The sequence below is a fragment of the Marmota marmota genome, unplaced genomic scaffold (genome assembly GCF_001458135.2).
Source record: "Marmota marmota marmota unplaced genomic scaffold, marMar, whole genome shotgun sequence".
In the NCBI taxonomy this organism is placed as follows: Eukaryota; Metazoa; Chordata; class Mammalia; order Rodentia; family Sciuridae; genus Marmota; species Marmota marmota.
Window position 1 is genome coordinate 8926694 of NW_025999998.1, and position 21160 is coordinate 8947853.

The 21160-nt window shown below is 39.6% G+C and overlaps 1 protein-coding gene across 8 annotated transcripts in view; it reads right to left on the bottom strand.

Annotated features, from left to right (window-relative positions):
- Smarca2 (SWI/SNF related, matrix associated, actin dependent regulator of chromatin, subfamily a, member 2) overlaps positions 1 to 21160 on the bottom strand; it is a 171675-nt gene that overhangs the window by 91328 nt on the left and 59187 nt on the right. For all 8 annotated transcript variants that reach the window (XM_015492887.2, XM_015492884.2, XM_015492889.2 and 5 more), the window contains 10 exons: positions 19460 to 19513; positions 16124 to 16254; positions 15844 to 15901; positions 14569 to 14669; positions 13174 to 13321; positions 9667 to 9830; positions 8222 to 8288; positions 7448 to 7558; positions 4418 to 4660; positions 2923 to 3036 (listed from right to left, as the gene is read on the bottom strand). In XM_015492887.2, the coding sequence (XP_015348373.1) occupies positions 2923 to 3036; positions 4418 to 4660; positions 7448 to 7558; positions 8222 to 8288; positions 9667 to 9830; positions 13174 to 13321; positions 14569 to 14669; positions 15844 to 15901; positions 16124 to 16254; positions 19460 to 19513 (1191 nt within the window). The remainder of the gene's footprint in view (positions 1 to 2922; positions 3037 to 4417; positions 4661 to 7447; positions 7559 to 8221; positions 8289 to 9666; positions 9831 to 13173; positions 13322 to 14568; positions 14670 to 15843; positions 15902 to 16123; positions 16255 to 19459; positions 19514 to 21160) is intronic.

The window sequence follows — 21160 nt, forward strand, 5'->3', positions numbered from 1 at the left end:
CTCCAGGGAAAAGGTAACGGTTAATTTTAAATCATGCATACCTATCAAGGTATCTGCCGCAGTCTGGCTGGGCACAATTCAGGAGCCACTTGTCAAAAGAAACAAACTTTATTTTTAGAACCACACACCACACCACACAGCTCCTCAGGAAAAACCCTCAGAGCCCAACTGCCACCATCGGCTTCTCCCAAGCCTCTCAACCTCCCCCACTCCTCCTGCTCTTGAGGCCAATTGGCTGGGTCGTGTGGGTGGAGCCAAAAAAAGTCCCCCAATGAGCAGCTCCGTAGTCTGAAAGGGCGGGGAAACAGCCCAATGAGCATCACCGCAGAGGAGCCAATCAGCTAGAAGTTGGTGGGGCCGCTGTGAGCCAATCATCAGCTGGCAGCTGAAGTTTGCTGGCAGCTGGAAGTTTGCTGGGGCCCCTTCAGCTGTGGCTCTCAACAGCTCCCCCTNCTGCAAGCAGTTTAGTGATGGCTATTGCAGAAGCTGAAGATTGGTTTTATCTTTGTCTTCACCGGCACTGGAATGAAGATAGGAATTCTGGCAATAATGGCTAAAGAAAAAATTATGTAACATTCCAGAAGGCACTAAAAGAAAACAATTTTCTTAACAATTTACATTATCTTGAACAGAATTATTAAATATAATGAAAAGGAAAGGTGAAAGTAAACAAACAGATCTGTTAACCTCCTTTTTTTGTTCACATTTTAAAACAATCCTCAACAGCTGTTTACCCAATTTAAATTAAACCATTTAAATCACATGAATAAAAAAAAAATATTTGGATCCATTTTTTCATGAGCGCTCATCATATATGATATATGGACATACGTACATACAAACATACAACAACTCTCCTGTTGGTATACCTAGATAAGGCCTTATCCAATTTATGTCTCCTAATAACTTTTGAAAGTCATTAAGTGATTTGAGTTGATCTACTCGTATTTGAATTTTTGGTGGACGGACCATGGTTGAGGACAATAGAACTCCTAAATAATTAATTGGAAAATTTAATTGTACTTTATCTATTGCTATCTCTAGATTATAATTTTTAATAAGTTTGTAAGTGTGGCATAACATTCTAGCAATGTGTTTTTATCTTTGTGTGCTAATAATACATCATCCATATATACAATATCACCCACAGAATATTTTACATACCTTCAATATTATACCCCAGTTATTGAAGAGTACAGTATATTTATGCAGGAGACTTACTCATGACAATCATAGAGGAAATACTTTTTTTTTAAGTTTATCATCCTTTAAGGGTACTCAGGAAACTCTCTTGTAGAAAGAACTACAAAGTAAACATTTAGTAAAGCAAAGAATTCCTTTGTGGTATACCTGATCCCCCCATAATCTTTATGCTGCAAATGTCAGAATTTTTCTGGACTGGATTTTCTTAAAGCAGGACATATACTTTTAATTTGTAATGTTGTTTCTAAAGGTCTACCTACATTATCGAGTCCTTGAAGTAAATAAACAAGACGATTTATGGAATAAAGGACTTCAGTCAACTACCTTTTATTTTATACCTCTTCTAAAGAAAAAAAAAATGAAGTCCAGGACATACTAAAATCATTAGCAATCCATCAATAACTTGCAGGACCACTGTAACAGCAAGACAGGAAGTACAGCAAGACAGCCAACTTGACCACAACACTCCCTTGCTAGCTTATCTATTCAGCAACTCAACTCCATCTTGAACAGAAACCCAAAGAGGCCAAGACCACAGGAAGTCACAGTGAGTATCAATAGCACTCAATCCGTAAGATGCATACACTAGCAAAATAAGATACTTCAATGCTTAGACTTTTACTAGGATAAGCATGACATAATTGTTTAAAAATTTTTTTCTATTAATGAATAGGAGATATTTCAGGGAATAAAAGTTTCTCTTGGCAAAATGATCACTTTTGTAAAGCATCTTGCCAACTCCAACTTTAAAATGAAGAGGATGAACCAATCTGTCCAAAAATAGTTGTTACCCAGAAAGACCACAAACATATAAAAATAAGACATTTCAGAATTAGCTGATGTAAAGAAATGCAAATAAAAATATCTCATGCAACAAATAATATGCAATGTTAAACAATCTATCTTTAAAATTTACACTTCTAATGTGTAGGGTTTCCAAAATAAGATCAGAGAAATATTAAAGTAATACTCAAATTCAAGCCAAAACTGTAAAGCTAAGAAAAAAAATTCTGAAACACTGAAAACTCAGTTTCCAAATCTTAAATTTTAGGTATAGGACAAAAACCAGGTCCCAGATGGGCTGGGGTTGTGGCTCCGTGGTAAAGCACTCGACTCGCACATTCGGGGCACTGGGTTGGATCCTCAACACCACATAACAATAAAATGAAGATATTGTGTCCAACTACAACTAAAAAAACAAAATATTAAAAAAAAAACAGGTCCCAGAATAATTAGTTGATGTGTCTGTAGTCTGCAGGACGGTGACATCACAAATATCAAACACTGAACAAAGTTCCAGGAAATTAGGCAGATGCTTCCTATGCCCTTTGATGATAACAACACAAGTCCCAAACCATATATTCTTATTGGATTACAAGCAGAACAAGTGTAGTTCCTGCAACAGTGAACTCAATGAGGTCAGTCACTTTAAAAAAACAAAAACAAAAAAATCTCAGGTTAAATGTGATGAGACTCAATGAATTTGATAATTTCATAAAACCTAGCCAAAATCTTTTAGAAACCAGGCTGAGAATGCTATAATTTCCTTTCTCTCTCTTGCTCTATTTTGATAGAGCACTTTTAGGATATTTAGGATATTTTCAAGACACCTGTAACTAAAATATAAACTTGTTATTTTAGAAACATGACTTCAGGGGCAGGTACTCAAACATATTTGCAGGGGGTAAAAAACTCACAACTTTTGATTTTGCAACATACTTTTTCTGGAAGCTGAGATTCAACTTCTTTCTTCAGTCTCCTCAATAAAAATGGTCTCAACACCTTATGTAGACGCCTGATGATCAATATAGTTTCTTCTTCATTTAAATCCACCTACAAGGGAATCTTGGATGAATCTGACTTTTTTTTAAAAAAAAGGATATTTCATATAATAAAACTTTATGTTACATGTATTACATGTGTCAATACATGATTGAGATATTTACATGCATTAAAACCAGGTTATGCTGGTCACATATGCCACTAAATTCTCTTCCACCTGCCCATCAGGTGGCCACAAAGTGACTTCCAGATATACATTTTTGTCTAAATACTCACTTCCATGGAAAAATACCCAGAAAACCAGTTTTAGATCAGTGTGTTAACAGCCCAACATTTCCTGGATTGACTGGCAATAAAGACTGACTGCAGATTGAGACAGAACAGGAAGAAAAAGAGCAATAACGTGTTCCTACTTCAAGCTTCAGCCTTCAGTTACCCTGACCTGTGGTTGTTGCAGATGTAGAAACTCACTGGGATACAAGGACTTGAACATGAAAAGAGGAAGAAGACGAGTAGATCCAGCTTATGCTGGTGGGTTTCTAAGACCCTCTACCTGCCCTCTCTGCTCTGATGTTGTTCAAGTTCTAGTTTATAAAATCCCCTTATTATTTCATTCACCTTCCTCTGTTAACCTCTAGGGGGCAGAGTAGATCAAAACTACTTTCCACAAATGGACCAATTACCAACCAGCCGACAAATGGCAGCTGTGCCTACAAGGAACCTCAAGATTAGAGGGCCAGAGTTCAAACATAAATATTCCTATCCTAAAACATTCTTAGTGGCTTTTCATTCCTGTAGTTAAGGAACCACTAATCAAAATGGCATGCATCCATTTCATTTCTTCCTTTCATAAGTGAATTCTAAGAGAAGATAGCTGAAGGAATGATAATAATGAAATGGAAGTAGTCTGCTCTAGTTCTGATGAGGATTTATGTGCATTCAAAATGGAGGCTCACGCTGAAACCTAAAAAACATGGTGCAGGAAATGAATGTAAACTAGTTTAGTTTTACACAGAAACTCTACATGGAAATACTTCAAAGAGTAATCTATGTTTATAACATGGAAAGATTCATTGTAGGGTTTGTATTTAGTTGATTGAGTTGACCTGGTTAAATGAATTTGGTAAATATCTCCAGGTCCACCATTTCTGTGGCTATAGCAGTCAAGCCTTCCTCCAAGTCAGGAACATTCTCCAGTGGCCTGGGACACAGGCTGGCAAAAGGCAAAGGGGTCAGAATGCCCCACACACCTCTGGATTTGGAGGGGAAAATAATCCTAGAATAAGCTATATCCACCCACTGATTAGAACCATAAAGCAAGTCACATGTTAAGCCACCCTGTGGAGATTTTGTGGCTCTACTATTCTCAACTTTAGGCCCTTTGATTTCATATCACTGTCATGCATTAGGGAAAAAAAAATTCAACAAGTACCCTTTCACCAGTCATGGCAAATGGAGCATTAAACCACTGTTCGAATGTGCTGCAGCTCTTGAAAATTGTGGGGAGGAGGAAGTTCAGGAGGGCCCAGAGTTCAGGAAGCTTATTCTGCAGTGGGGTCCCAGTCAAGAGGATTCTCCTGGGGGCCACGTAGTGAGTGTTCAGGACCTGAGTCAGCTTGCAGTGGTGATTCTTCATTCTGTGGCCTTCGTCCACTATCATGTATTTCCACCGAATCTGCAACACAAAAGGAAGGGCCAACAACATACATTGAGCAAGAGAAAATATAATTTCCAACAGGCAGGTGAGGGTGCGGAAAAACCTAAGAATCCATACTTGGTACAAATGTGGCATAATAAGAAGAAAAAACAATCTCAACACACTATTTCCCAGGCCTGATAGAGCATATAAACTATCTTGTGGTAATGGAATGTTAAAGCAACATTCTTCTGCAGAGGATGCATGACTCCAAGTCACCCTTTATGAGGAAGGAAACTTGGGCCCAAAATGAAATGGTTGATCCTGCATCTCCCCTCCAGTTCTCCTTCTATCCATACTGTCCTATGTCAGCTACTCTAGACTTCATGGCCATGGCCCTGCTCACATAAGCACAGATTATATAAGTACCCACTTGAAGCCAAAGTTCATGTCTGATGTTTCCAAGATAGTACCAGCAGGAATCTATAGCTGAGATACTCTTAGCTTTGCACCTTCTTCTTTTTTGGAGGGGGGTGGGCAGCACCGGGGATTGAACTCAGAGGCACTTAACCACTGAACCATATCTCCAGTCCTTTTTTATGTTTTTATTTTGAGACAGGGTCTTGCCATTGTTTAGGACCTTGCTCAGTTGCTGAGGCTGTCTTTGAAATCATGATCCTCCTGTCTCAGCCTCCCAAGCTGCTGGGGGTACAGGCATGCACCACCAAGCCCAGCTTGCACCTTCTTTTCTCTTAATATAAGCTAGCTACTACCTTTAGGGCTTGGCACAGTGTTGGTTTTTATGTTGTACCCTTTTGTTTTGTTTGAATTGATTGCTAACAGTAAAAATTTAAGACTATTTCACATAAAAATCTGAACGTTCAACTTCTTCTCAAGCATCTGGGTTCCCCCAGTTCATGCATATTTCTTACCTGCGAGATCCAGAACTTGTTTTATCAAAAATAAAAATATACTCACTGGCAAAGAGGCAATGCAAAAACCTCATTCCTCTGGTTATGTCAAAACTGCAAAATTCAACAGGACAAATTCCCCCACATGACTATCACAAAGTCAATAATGGCCATGGCATGATCCTCCTTCCTCTGTCTATTCCTTTTCTCTTTCATATCTTACCCTCAGCCCTCTTCTGACTGATGGTGAGGGATGTTCCACTAAGCCTTTCCATTCCCTGCACAACAGTGGCAATGGCCAAGAAAAGCATCTGCTGCTCAGATGTCCCTGGACCCTGCTGCAAAGCTCTTAGTGAGAGGAAGCTGACAAGCAATGTATTTACAGTCCTCACCTTCCTCATTAGAAGCACCAGTACACTGGGGAAAAGGAATAAAATCATCAGTCTGGCTGGAATATACAGGTAAAAGAAACCACCAGAATTTTTTTCACTTTCTCTACAGGGTTTAAGAATGATTACAGTTGTACAGTCAACTCTCCCAGACTTACTGAAAGCATGAACAGAGGCCTGCAGACCAAAAATATACTAAAATAAATACTCTTAATCAACATTCCTGCCTAATTTAGCTTATGAAATAATAAACAAGGAAGCAGAGGCCTTTGATTTTGCTATTGGGTCTACTACTAATTAGGTCTTCCACTTGGAAAAAAATTACTACCCCTTTCTGGAGCTCCAACTCTCCAGCAACAAATAAAAGCAATGTATCTCATTACCAGGCATCTCCAATGAATTTTGAAATACATATGCAGAAGATACGATGCGAATTGTTTTAAAAAGGATCTCAAATGTACAAACACATTCCCTTAGTAATAATGGAAACACGTCATTTTTGACATTGTCAAATTCATCTCTGACTGTGAGGAATGGGAACACAGCACTGTTGTCAGTGCCATCTCAATTATTAAACCTCCCCTGGGAACACGTTTCCTTTATGCTATTTCCTATGATGCCATGAAGGGAACTCTCAGTTCCCAGAGAAAAGGTTTAACGCAGAGATAGAACAAACCCCCAGAAACAGAGATTCTGTTCAATTCTGGCCATAACTCAGTTTCAGATTATAGTGGTTTCAAAACCCCACAGGGTAAAAGAAATTACCAAGGGGGAAAAAAAATAAGTTTTCATGATTTGTTCCATGAAAAACCCTACTTCCATCTTTCCACATGAACATATTAAGAGATAAGAAGATATAAATGGAAAAGAAAAACCCTTCTCTGTTGTGCTAAAGGACAACATAGCACATACAAATGAGGAGACATACAGGTCACAGAAACAACTCTTTTTCAGCTTCAGATAAATAGTCACAGAACATCCCTGAGTAATCTGAGCAATGATCGCCCATCCTTTTACCAGGAAAAAACAGAAACAGACACAGCACAGGAGACTCAGCTTGAATAAGTGCTCATACGGAAAGGGACCATATGGAGAGGTACCTACTCATCTTTGGAGAGAGAGAGAGGCACCAGAGGAATGAAGTTACGCTGACAATAACCCAGGGCGACAAAAACAATTATTTCTTCCCAAGCACATTCAGGGTTATTGGAGAGAGAAGCTGCCAAAGGAACCAAAGAAACCCAGGTGAATTTTTTTTAAAGATGTCAACTCATTAGCTATGAGAAGATGGGGAAAATCCCAGCATCAATCACACTCACTCAAAAAAAAAAAAAAAAAAACGACAAAGAGAAATCCATGGCCAAAATATATCACACTCATAGAGAGAGAGAGAGAGAGAGAGAGAGAGAGAGAGAGACCAGCCATCCAATGATCAAATTATACCATTGAGTATAATTTGAGGGATACTTTACACGCTGCAGAGATGGTCCATAATTAGAGATAAAAGAATTTCTTTAAAAACATACCTTTGCAAGAATGTGCTTGTCTTTTATAATGTACTCGTAAGTAGTCAAAAGGACATTGAATTTGCCACTCCGTAGCTGAGGGACAAGGGAGCGGCGCATGGCAGGGGTACCCTGAATGGAAAGAAAAATATATAGATTACCTGATGGAAAGTACGTGGGTGCTATTTCTCACTATTCATAGCCTAATGGAGCCTAGACGTGACATTCCCACATGTGTGTATTATCATATCCTGATCCATTATCCATGAAGAAAGTCTTGGCTAAATCACACACATCTTGACACTTTCTAGGCCCTTATAGGAAGGTTTTCCCACTTAAGACATAGGGAGGGGAAGAGAAGAGGAAATTGCAGCAAGCTTGCAGTAGTAGGGAACCCGCTGATCGGCTGAAAGGCTCCATTTCTGTGGGAGCATGCAGCAGGCAGCCTGGGCGCCCTGGTAATTGCCTGGCTTTGCAGGAACATTCAGCACTGTAGCAGCCCACAGTGAGCCAGTCAGCAGCACGCAGAATGTGCGATATTTGTCATTTGTATTACTCTCATCAGAAACCTCGCAATATGATAATTAACAATTTTCTTCTGCATTTCACTATCTGAAAGTAATTATGGTTTATTACAGTAATCTTCTTGGGATGATTAACTCTCACTGTTTAGTACATGATGTACATGACAAAACTTTACAACCAAATACAGTTCACAGATGTGCATATGGAATGAAGAAAATAGGGTCTATTTTTTGCTTTTCCACATTTATATATAAATACAGCATTCCAAACCTTGTAAGAAATTTTCACCACAGAAGGAGCCCATTTGTCAAATTCATATGTCCAGTTAGAAAGAGTCCTATAGAACAATGACAAAGAAAAATACAGTAAAAAAGACATTTGTATAAAAGTCAATGTCTAAAAAGATGTTCTTATTTATTTTCAGACTTTGCCTTAAAAGGGGCTAGAGAATATAAACTATCTCAACTACATATTGATTTTTTTAACTTATAGATGGACCCAATACCTTTGTTTTATTTATTTATTTTTATGTGGTGCTAAGGATCAAAACCAATGCCTTACATGGGCTAGAAAAGCACCCTACCACTGAGCTACAACCCCAGCCCCTACATATTGATTTTTAAATGTGTGGAAATAAAAGACAAGATGAAAATAAACTGCCACAATGGTGACAACTTTGTGTTTCATAAAAAAAGAAAAAAACTTAAGAAAAAAATGTTAAAGTACATGAATACAGAAAAACTAAATTTTAATATGATCATGAGAAACAGCAACTGCCACAGCGAGGTGGGGAATCTTTAGAACTAGTCATATAAGTTCAGAGAAAAATTGATTGAGGGGGGAAAATCATAAAACCATATGAAAATCTTAGATAAATCAGGGAAAGAAATACTGTATGACTCTTTTGAGTCAGAACATGCAGAACAGATAAAATGCAAAGGATGCCCACATATAGTGGAAACAGACAATTCACACAGAAGGGTCTGCAAACAGTCCTCATTTAAACAAAATCTGAAGAAAATGCAAAAATATCATCCAAGTTCCAAGATTATATCAGCACTGAGATCTATGACAAGGTCTTTCTCAGTGAATAAAGCTGCCACCTCACGCCCTCGTCAGATCCACGCACTCCCAGGGACGGTGGCTGTGAAGAGTTATTCTTTCACATAGGAGCCTCCACTGAAGACCCAGGAGGAAACACCTAGTGGGTGAGGCAGTGGGAATGTAATAGTAATAGCAAAAATTAGTCTTTCTGAAGCAGCAAAGCCACTGAAACACAAAGTGCGCACACTTAATGCGAAATTCACAGTTATAATTTTGATTTCCGTTCTGCTTTAAAAGATTAAGGAAAACTTACATAGATAATCTTTTGTGTATGTCAAGAAAAAAAATTTTTAAAATACCCACCTATATCTTTCTCTTTTGTGAGCCACTTGAGAGATGATTGACAAGACCCACTAATACAATGATACAGTGTGCAGGCTGTGTAGATAGCAATGCTAATTGCTGATAAACTCACTTGGTCCCATACTTAAGTAGCCAATCAAAAAGGCTGGGGGGGGGTTAGGAAATTAAAACCTAAATTCAGATTACATGCACTTGGTAATCCTACTACATGATACAATTCTGTCTTCCGTGAGAAACAAGGACAAGCTACTAATAGGGCAATCTACAATGTACAGAACGGTGACTGTGGAATAAATGACTTGACTTACGAAAGGGGAACAATGATGAGATAGGGGCCATTGAGTCTTTTGTGCTCCATCAGATAAGTGATGAGTGCAATGGTCTGTATGGTCTTGCCTAGGCCCATTTCATCAGCTAAGATTCCGTTCAAATTGTTATTATACAGGGAAACCATCCATTCCAGGCCCTGGAGCTGAAATGAAGAGTAATTGCTTCAATTATCCAAGATCTGCACAGGTAATTAATACTAATACAACTCAAGTGAGGCTGTGACTTCTTACCTTCCCCGTGCTGTATGCCGGGTTTCCCACAGTAGAAAAGTGGGGGAAGCACCAACGCAAAAAGAATTTAAAATATGAGCCTGTAATTGTCCCTGCTGCTTGGCAGGTGTTGAGTGTTAATCAGATTTAGAAATGATGGGCTGCAGCATACTGGTGGGATTTTAAGCAGTTCTGCTGCTCATCCCTACTTAGCATTTCACAGTATATGACATTCTAGAATTATTACAAACGAAGAAAACCCAAACCCAAATCTATTCCAAACACTCCAAGAACAAAAAGCCAACAAGAGGATTAAAGAGGAACAAACCAGAAGGCAGGTTTGGCACACAGACCATTAATCATTAGAAACATGCTTCTCTTCTCGGTGATGCCCCCAGGGTGCATCCCCTCAGTGAAGAAGCACTGACCAGGGAGCCAGGGCTACTCTGCTGGGCCCATGGGAGGGCATTTCTTTTCTTGGCAGAGAGAATGTTCCCAGGCAACACATGGAGACTCTGCCATGTGGGTTCTCCCCAAAGGCGGCACACTGGGAGCTGATCGCCTGGAAACCTGTTCGACATATTTGAAAGCACAGAAGCCCTGCACTTTGGATTCTTCTTGTTAAGTACAAAAGGAAGGTAAGAATGCAAAGTTGTTAAAACTCCCTCCCCAATAACCAACTCCCTTGCACTATGATATTAAAGATGTTGTGTTTAAAATGGCAGAATCAACCATCCACCCCCACCACCCACACAATGTATAATGCATACATGTAGAAGTCAATTTGGCTTACCAATGAAGTTATGCTCAGTAAAAGGTTAATAAAAATTCACTGTATGTAAAAATAAAGTGAGTTATTTGTGTTTTTAAAATATTTATTAAATGACTATTCTTTGCAAAGGATCACCAAGGAGCTATAACAGATGGATACTAAGGTGTGTAAGATGCAAGTCTCCCTTCAGAATCCTGCAGTCAAAGAGGAAACAATAAACATCTATACCCATGTACTGAGAAGTAGCCAACAGTGCCAATGTATGTGCTAAAAACTGTATTAGCTAGAATTTTTGTTAGGGAGATTCTACAATGGTTTGAAGAAATATTTTCATGAGCCGCATGGAGTACCTGGTGAAAAAAACCAAGTCATCCTAAAGGTTTCTGCACAACTACAGCAAAACCAAGAGACATTGAGAGAAACAGAAAGAGCCTCAAAGAGAATGGGCAAAAAGAGAGGGAAGAAGGGCAAATAAATGGAACCCACAAGGTGCTGGGCAAGAGAGGCTGTCTGCCTGCAACATGACCCTGATGCCACCAGACTTTTAGGAAAGTCAGCTAAATGCCAGGAACATTGGATACTTAGTGAGGATAATATTTTTTTTAATGAAACTGGAAAAGAGACTGAATTTTGTATCTGTGTTAATTCTGGATAAAACAAATGCAGAAACTAGCAGTAGAAAGGACTAGAAATTCACAGTAACTGTAGACAGTGATGGGGACTTTCCTAGGCTGTGGGATTGCGACAGGGGCAGGTGTGGCTCTCCAGGAAGTAGCACGAAGGCCACAGCTATGTCAAGGTTAAATAAATAGTAAATGTACAAAATCCTGTCAGGAGCAAGACAGAAAGCTTACTCATAGAGAGGATGACCATGGAAAGCTGTGAGCCATAATTCAAATTAATCAGTGAAAAAACAGAGAACACATCAGGCAGATAAAGGTGCAGATTTCCAAGAAGAAGAAACTTCACCAGGCAAATATCCAAAGGGAGATTGTACAACCCACATCCAGGGAATCTTCCAGAGGAGGGGAGAGGAACAGGACTCACATTTGGAAGCCAGAGGAGGGAGTTTTGAAACGGGAGTGATGAGGAACGCTTACAGAGATGCTGGAGGGAATCACATGGCATTAAAAAAGTTACTGATGAATAATCCAAAAATGAATCTCTTATATAGGTACACGATAGTCCGTTAGACTACACCATGAGTTAACATCTATGTCAGGGAGAGACAGCAGTGGTCCTCCAAGTGTGTTCCAGGGACTCTGGGGTCACCCAAGACCTTTGCAGAACACCCAGAACATCCTAAGGTCAAAATAATTTTCATAATACTATAAAGGCATCACTTGTCATTTTTACTGCACTGACATCAGCACTAATGGTGCAAAAGCAATTGCGGGCACAACTGCTGGCACTTTAGCACCGATCCAGGCAGCATGGTACAACCAGTTAAGGCATGCTCCCCTCTCACGTGACAGCAGCAAACAGTGCCAACTTTTAAGAATGGATAGGACCTGGTGCCAAGAAGCTTAAGAACCACTGACCTAAAGCATGCACTTCTTCATGCATATTCTATAAGATACACATTTTATAGGACATTCATAAGTGATATAAAAGAATGGCCTTGGTGATAAATACAAACTTAAGCAATATAAATAAAGATATTTTACTGCACGATGCTGATGTGCAGCATGGATTGCCAAGAGAGGCAAATGCCAAGGGGACCATGTCTGGTTGGCTTGAGGCAGACCAGAGTTATGCCTATGGCCAATAGTAAGAGCCCCTACACAACCACACACGTATCCAAATTTAAAATAGAAAATAACATAATGGTCCCAGTTACAGGTGACAGTATTTCCCCCAAACCATTATTATTATTATATATATTTTTAGTAAAAACTCATGGAACAAATGTTCCAATGAACACACTTTGAGAAACACTACAGGTAGTAAAAGGTGCAAGAATGGACCTCAATTCAGGCAGATCAAATGAAAATCTGTTGTTGATAGCCTAGTTTTTAATCAAAGCACAGGTGCTCACAACTATATGGTACCTTTCAAAAGAAAAAGCATAAATGTAGTAGATTATACTAGCTGGTAAGATCCATAGCATGAAACTCTAGCTAAAATTAAAACTTTTAAAGAAATATTTCATTTACTTCAGGTATGGAGGTTTTCTATGTTAAGAGGATGTGGCTGGATTTTCCATTTTGAAGAGATCCACACCCAGTGAAACTTTCCAAATGTTAAGTCAGTATTCCTTATAACAAAAATTCATCCCAAAAACTATAAGAGAAAACTGGTATGGTGTGTCCTGAAAAAGAAGACAACACGTGTAGAAAGACGCTGCAAGAAGGATTACAGACTTGTTGGAGGGACTCTCAATATAAGTGACATGACCTAAAATGTGTCACCGTCTTCAAGCCATCAAAAGCTGCATGACACACTCCAATTGACCTCAGGTAACACACAATGGCTTGCCAAGGACACACGGACATGCCGATCACCTGGTAATGCTTCAGGGTCCCATTGATGAGGAGGGCAGACTGCTTCTCCACCCGTTCCGAGATGGCATGAGCCACAGTGTAGTAGGACTGGGACCCCCTGGCACTGTACTGCATGCTGTATTCATCATCCACATCTTGCTTCGCGGTCCTGAGGAGAACAAAATAGAGACTCACACATGGTCACTTGAGTGTGTGTGGTATTTCACCCAAAAAATGAATGGAGAGTCTAAAACAGCTGCAGTACAGATAGTTTAGCAACTACTACATGCCTTGTACTTAAAACATATTTGCTATAATCGTCACAGAAATGAAGCAAGGTAAGCATTATCCCGATTCTAGGCATGTGAGGAACTTGAGGCTCAGAGAGGTTACTTCCTCTGCCCAGGACACAATAGGTGTCCTTGATCTCCAAAGACTGAGAGGGGCTTGAACCCTACAGTTACAGATTAATCTTCTGCCAATGAATTTGTTCTTTTCACAGAACATTGGCTAAAGACTGGAGGACATATGAGAGAGGATCAAAGAGGACATTACAGGGTTAAGAAGGAAGGAAGGTAGTCTCTGATCTTTTATGGCTTGTTAATGAGGCCGTATTTTACTCCATGGGCAATGAAGAGCCATGGAGGTGTTCCGAATGCCTTCAGCAAAGGAACAGGAGTGCATTGGGAGAACAAAGGTTCTTGAAATGGGGCAGCTAGCTATGGAAAAGGGCGGGGGAGAATATTAGGATGTTTATTTCTGGTTTTCAGAAAACAATTCAACTTTTAAAATTTTCCCTTTTGCATACTGTTTCACAACAATTTTCTTACAATAATACAACTTTCCTTATAATAATGAGCTATCCAAGCAGAGAGATGTGTAGACCACTGATAGGATGGTAAGACCTGGTACTCAGAAGGGTGGAGTGGGGGTTGAGGGGCTGGGTGGAGCCCAGGGCTGACTCAGCTGTGGCAGCTGGGGTGAGACGGGAATGGCATTGCAAACTCGGGCTTCTAGGTGAGGGTCTCATTAAGGGAGGCAGAAAAAGCAGGGAAGCAGCTTCACCAGATAAGGATAAATCTGATTATTCCAACCTGGGACAGAAGTGCCAATGACAGGTGTGAACAGGCCACAATGGAGGAGGGGATAAGGAAGGAGAAGAGTCGGGGAGAAAGGGAGGGTGGGAGGAAGGTGAGGAGGAAGGGAAGAGGAACAAAGGGAGGAGATGAGCAACATGGAGCCTGTGGACCTGGGGGACTGGAGCTCAGTGACTTCTGAGAGGCTGCGGGGACAGTGCCAAGTCAACTACAGGGCATGAAGATGGCTCCCTCCCTTAAACAAGAGTTTCTAAAAGAAAAACCACACAGTGTGATCCTCACGCAGTATATCTCCAAGGGAGAAAACAGAGACACATACTCAATGATCTGCTTCGCATCTTTCTCGGAAACTTCTTCACTGTTTGGATCCAGAAGGATTTTCTCTTCTGTTTCCTGCCTACTAGACTCTTCTTCTTCATCCTGGGAAAGGAGCAAAGATATGGGGAAAACTACATTTTTACAAGGGAATTTTATGATTGGCATTTCCTGAAAAGACAAGTAGCATCCAACTTTATGAATGAAGCCAGTGAATACAGTGAAGAGAGGAAGTGAATTTAACATCTACTTACCAGGCAACTCACCACTCCATTGTTGTTTAGAGCATTGAATGGGAGAATGAAAGGGACCCTCTGGGGACGCTAGACCCTTGCTCCCAAGACTAAACATGTAAAAATCATGCCAAGAACTTGCATGTTTGTCATCATGTGGTTATCAGAGAGCCTGGTACACCATATCTGCTACATCCTTCTCTCCAAAGTCAGGCTTCAGACATCTTAATATACTCCTTCTCCTAAATACATTCCCTATGAATATGCCTGCAGAACTCTTGAGGACCCCCCAAGTGCTCCGTGCAGAGGAATACTGCTTTCTGCTGCTGCTTCACATCACACATTTCTGGGTATTCAAACTTCTTTTAATCTTTCTATTTGTAATTATTGAAATTTCATAACTGACCTAACAAATACCGTAATTATTTCTTAGTTTCTATTCAAAGTATCCAAGATTCCCATTTTATGTTCTAGACATTAAGAATTCCTTCCAAGAGACTGAGAAGTGTGCTTCTCTTTAGGTAACAAGTATATCAAAGGATTCAAACAAAAATCACATTTAGAGAGAAATCCAGAGGATCGATAAACTCATTAAGCCAAGACCATGGTACTCTTTTTATCTAAGTTCTCAGGTTTGCACCTTCAAATAGACTCTAGGGCTCATGGACTCAGAAATTTTTAGGCAATTAACTCTCACTGTGAACCACTCAGAGGCATGGGACTGCCCTTCCCAATGTAATCCATCGTCAATTTTCCCCTAAAGACCTTTTCAACATCTCCAATTTAATGCCCACTTCTCTTCTCTTGGTCCCAAATGAGTTTAGAATTCACTGAGCTTCCCCATCAGCCAGGAGCCCCAGGAGATCAGTGTGCCACTAGGCATGTAACATCAGAGCTCTTGCACATGCTTAGCTCCAACCTTCACCTGAAAGTCAACCCTAGAGGAAGAAGGGACAGAAGGACTCTGGGTCTGGGACTCCATTAAGAAAAAACTTTCCTCCCTTATGAACTTCAATAGTAAACCCCAAACACAGATGTATACATACCTCCTCCTCATAGTCAGAATCACTCTCTTCACTGTCAGATCTAGGGGCAACTTCATAACTAAGGAAAGGAATAGAGAAAAAGAGGGGGTTTAGTTCTTTAAATGGTGAAACAATAGACACGCAGGACTTAAGGAGCATGTTCTGTGTACAGGTGACAGACGCAGAAAAGCACTTCCACCGTCTCAGCAAGCCCACATTGTTTTAGTCTCAAGGACTTTACAAGGATCATCAAAACCTAAGATGCCCAAAGAACACCAGTAATGGTGCTTTCATGCCATACCCAGGATTCATTTCCAACCAGGCGTCCAGCTGACTTGCTTTGGGTGCTTCTGGTCCAAAGAGGACTTTGCCAGTTTCTGTGTGAGTCACTTTGACAGGCAGGTCACTCATCTGACTGCTCTCATCTATTGGCTAGAAGGGGGGGAAAAGTCATGTCACTGCTGGATCTTAAGACACCCTCTCGGTCTGCACTAGACATTTCTCAGCCATTTGGCTGCCCAGCATCTGAAACCTTTCCTTGTGTTTTTAAGTTTCACTACCTAATGTGTCTGGGGGGGAAGTGAGAGGCCACCTCCCACTAAAGAACTCCCTGGAAGCTAAGGTGCAGGTTCGAGACCTTAGCTGCTTCAACTGTATGCATTCGCCAACACTCTGATTTAGGAGCCAGAAGTTCAAGGCAGTGGGGACCAACCGGTGCACCAGAAGAAAGCAGATCATAGTGGCAGCCATGTCAGTGAAGTGCCTTGGGCTCAGTCAAGCTCCCACTCCCAACAACAGCCAAGTAAGTCTTCAACAGATTAGTTGTACAGTACCACACTGGGCAGAGTTCTGGGTCTGATTCTCCGGTATTCCTGGAGATCTGATGAGTTACCAATATCCTCCTACAGGGTGAGCAGCCCTAATCCAAAAATAATCAAACTCCAAAGCTTTTTGAGTCTGACATGACACATACAAGTAGAAAACTCCACAACTCATAGAACAGGTCACAGTCAAAACACAGGTGGACTAAAAATATGGTGTAAAATTACTTTCAGGCTATGTGTGTAAGGTTTATGTGAAACATAAATGAAATGCATGTTCAGAGTTGGGTCCCATCTCCAAGACAATCTCATTATGTATATGCAAATTATTCCCCAATCCAAAAAAATCTAAAATCTTAAACATTTCTGGTCCCAAGCACTTAGGATAAGGGATACTCAATCTGTACTACATTCCCTTTTTTACCTAAGGCAGGCAGAGTTGATCTTGGTTTTCTGGAACTAACAACCACCACCTCAACTAACAGTCCTAGGTAACTATAGCAAAGCCTTGGTTTCAAAGAATCAGGAAAGAAAAGGTACTATAGTTCATGCTATCTCATTAGTGGCTGGACTGGCTTCTGCAGAACCAGCGTTCTTTATCAAAATCAAACTACCAGGTATCTAACTCAACCACTGTCCTGTATGATAAAGAAAAGGGCCTGATTATTTATAACCTGGTGGACTGATCAAGGCTAAGCTGAAGTTCATTACTAAGCTCTAAAAAATGTCTTGCTCAGAAAATTAAAAGAATAAATGAAATTGCAGAGGTTGTATTTAACCTACTCGAGAACAAATTGTCTCAAAAGGCCCCCAAATGGAGCAATCCTAGGCAAATGAATGCTACTGATGGGATACCAACTTCTAGGAGCACATTCCCAGGTAAGATGCTTGGAAATGCTTGATTTGTGATTGCTTCAAGTTTACCTACTTCCTCAAGAGCAATAAAATGGATTAGGCAATTCATTATTTCAAAGAATTTTTTCCGAAGTTATTCTTAATTGGTTTTGTGGTCAAATAAATAAAGGAAACACTATCAGCTGTAATTAGGAATACTGTATAATTTACTATTCCAATTAAGCAAATTGACAGGGAAAACAGCATGCTGAAGGCTATCTACTATATCTTATAGGCTATGACCAAAAAAAAAAAAAAAAAAAATACTTCTTTACTCCCTCAACAAAGCACTGTCAGAATAAAAAATATATAAACAATATACTAGTGATTGTTCACAAAAAATAACCTTAAAAGAAGAAAAAGCTTACTCCAGTTTATTCTTTTCCCTTTCATGCAGTCTAACAGAGTGGTTTCAGGCACCAATAATTTGCGTGGCAATATGACGTTTCTTCCTCATTAATGCAAAAGGTCATCCATATACTCACAAGCTAAAGAAGGAAATCGACCACTTGCTATCATTTCCCTTGGAAAAAAAGTCATATCTGGAACTATTTTAATAGAGCTTGCTTTATTGCTAATGTCATGCCTCAAAGAAAATTGGAAATCACTGCGGCTGGAATTAGAACTTTGGCAAAAAACACTGAAGGAACACAGAAGATTAATAAGAGCATTATTTCACAACAAACTGAGCAAGATGTCCACTTTGCAAACTTCAGCAATCAGAATTCACATGTGTTAAAAATGAAAGTAGGGGGAAAAGGTATATGTCACAGGTCCAAGATCAGTGACTAATACTCCCAAGAGATAATAAGAGAAAGAGCACAATGACAGTAACATTAAATATCTTCTTGCATGCTTGCTAATTACAAATAGACATGTGACATGCTTAGGTAAGGCAAGCTGGAATCATGTCTAAGTGCTCTGATAGATAGTATTCTTCCCTCATAACAGCCCACTGAGAGTTTCTTCACTTAGACATTTATCCTGATCCTTTCTTCCACTGTGATGAATTACAGTAGTTAGACAACATTTATTTTCAAGGTTTCTGCATGGAAGGACCTTTTTTCTGCATCCAGACTGTGTGAGCACACAACAGGACTCGTGTGCACAGTGATTCTAGAATGAGAAGGGGCATCCCATGCCCAACCCTCCAAACAGGCTGATCAAGGTGTGAGGGAAGAGGTAGTTTCAAACAAACTTTCTTCCTGCTCTGCTTGGGGGATGTGCCTCCTCACTGTGAATCACTGGCAACAGATCCTTGAGTTTTTCAGAAAAAAAAAAAATCCAATAAATAAATAAATAACTGTATCCTTCTGATCCAAGAGAACATTGGAAATACCAGGAAATAAAATTGAGGACTGTGTTCATGTATTTACATACATGAGCTCTACTCTAAGCCTTTAGAGTTGTCAAAAAATAAGTTAACCAAATACTTGAACTGTTCAATTTATATTTGTTTGTGTGTGGTACTGGGATCAAACCCAGGGCCTTGTGCATGCGAGGCAAGCACTTTACCCTCTGAGCTATATCCCCAACCTCTCAATTTATATATTTTTGTAGTTCCGAATTAATAAACAACTAGGGAAGCTGGGTCATACTTAATGCTTCTGTATTACTAACTGAGCAAATGTAGTTACAGAATCACGTAAAATTCACATACATTCCATATACTCATCAATAGGTCTATCTGTGCACAGAAAATTTTGGAAAGGTCCACAAGAAACCTTATCAGTCTGAAATGGAAGCAGATTGCTTTTCATTGTATCCCTTTTACAGCATTCTGATTTTCTACTATGTACTACTGTTTTTAAAATGATTAGCTGAGTAAAAATAAAATTAGTACACACACAGAATGGTACTGCACTGTATGAGAGGGACTCCGTTCAGCAGAGCGTGGTTGCAATGGGGGCAACTTCCCTTACCTCTCCATCTGGTCCCAGGGCAGACTCCCCACCCTCTGCATTCTCTTCAGCCTTCTGCAAAACAATGTCAAATGTTATGTGTTAATCAAGAGGATGGGACAGGACTTCATGACAATTCTTTGGTACATATCGTTATTTCATTATGGCCCATAATCATCTAACAAAGCTTAAGTGTGAATGTCTTTTTATTTCTCTTTGCTATCTGAGACAAAGCACAAAGCATGCATTGTATTAGCAACTGGCAGAGAGTCATTTAAAGCCAGATGTGATTCAAGGCCAGCACACTAGAGATTTGTGGATTGCATCTTTAGAGACCCAAAGAGCGTAAGACATGGCAGCACTGAGACAGCAGTGAGGACAAGAAACTTCCTTCTTGTGTTTGGCACCGTGGAGACAAATCCTGACATAATTAGTTCAACTTGCCTATTCCCTAAGCAAGTTTTCATCAGCAATAAAGAAGCGCATTCTAAAAATGTCCATCAAGAATCAGCTCTGGGCTGCTCCTGGGTCATAAAAATATAAAATAATACAAATTTCCATGAGTTTCCTGGGTGTTTTTCATTCTACCTAATTGGCTTTCGTAATATACAGCATTTCCACAGTGTGTATATAAGGAAATTGGATACAGATACCATGATCTCATGAAAAATTCTGTCATCTACCTTTTCTTAAATATTTCAATATCTTAGTCCATTAACCTCTATGTGCCTCAAAGACAACTAAATCAGTAGCTAAGATTATGTCACCTTTTATACAGAACCAAGAGAGCTCATCTGTAATACATACAAAATAGTCTGAAACTTCTTCCACTTATAATAACCTCTCTGACAAGTGAAAATATTTCATATCACCTTTACAGAATCTTTATTTTATAGTTATTACTGAAAAGCTATATTATTTCTATGTAAAACAACGAGAGGGAAAAAAAAAAACTTCAGTCATTTCCTTTGTCAAGACATTGAAGAAAATGAGCATTTCTCCCTTGGGCTCTTTAGTTAATTAAAAATATATACAATGATATGGGATCAATATTAACTCAACTTCACTTACTTAAGACATTGATTCTATTAATATATCTTTGCCTTCCATGAAAATAATTCAATAGTATCTCAACAAAACAACTTTTACTGAAAATGTTCAATGTTTAAAATCTAACCTTTTGTTCATACTGAAAAGGGGCAGTGTTATAAATGTTTAAAATTTTTGAAGATCCTTTTATAAAATAACTCTCTTGCCAAATATCCGCATGTGTATGTATGCCAAGGCACAGGCATACAACAATGTAGCTCCTACCAAAGCATTTGGTTATGACAGTCCAAGAACTTAGTTTTCTGTCTATGCCACTCTGAAATAAAAATATTTACAAGCTCAAAAGGAATGATGGGCTTCCCAGTGCATCAGGCCCTGCAACTTAAGGCTAGGGAGGCAGTGAACAATGGCAGAGGCCCTCCCTCAGCAAAGAAACCATCCCTGCCTCCAGCCACTGAAGGACCCGTTTTTGGAAGTCTCAGGCACTGCACTCAAGGGATAGTTTTAATTAATGGGAGAAAGTCAATTAATCCCACCATTCTTTCCATGCAAACCAGAAATAAGCTACAAATTTGGCCAACAAAGAAAATCTAATGAGACAATGAAAAAGTCAATTTCAAATATCTAGCAAGTGGAACTGGATCACCATTTCAATGAATAGAACATTTAAAA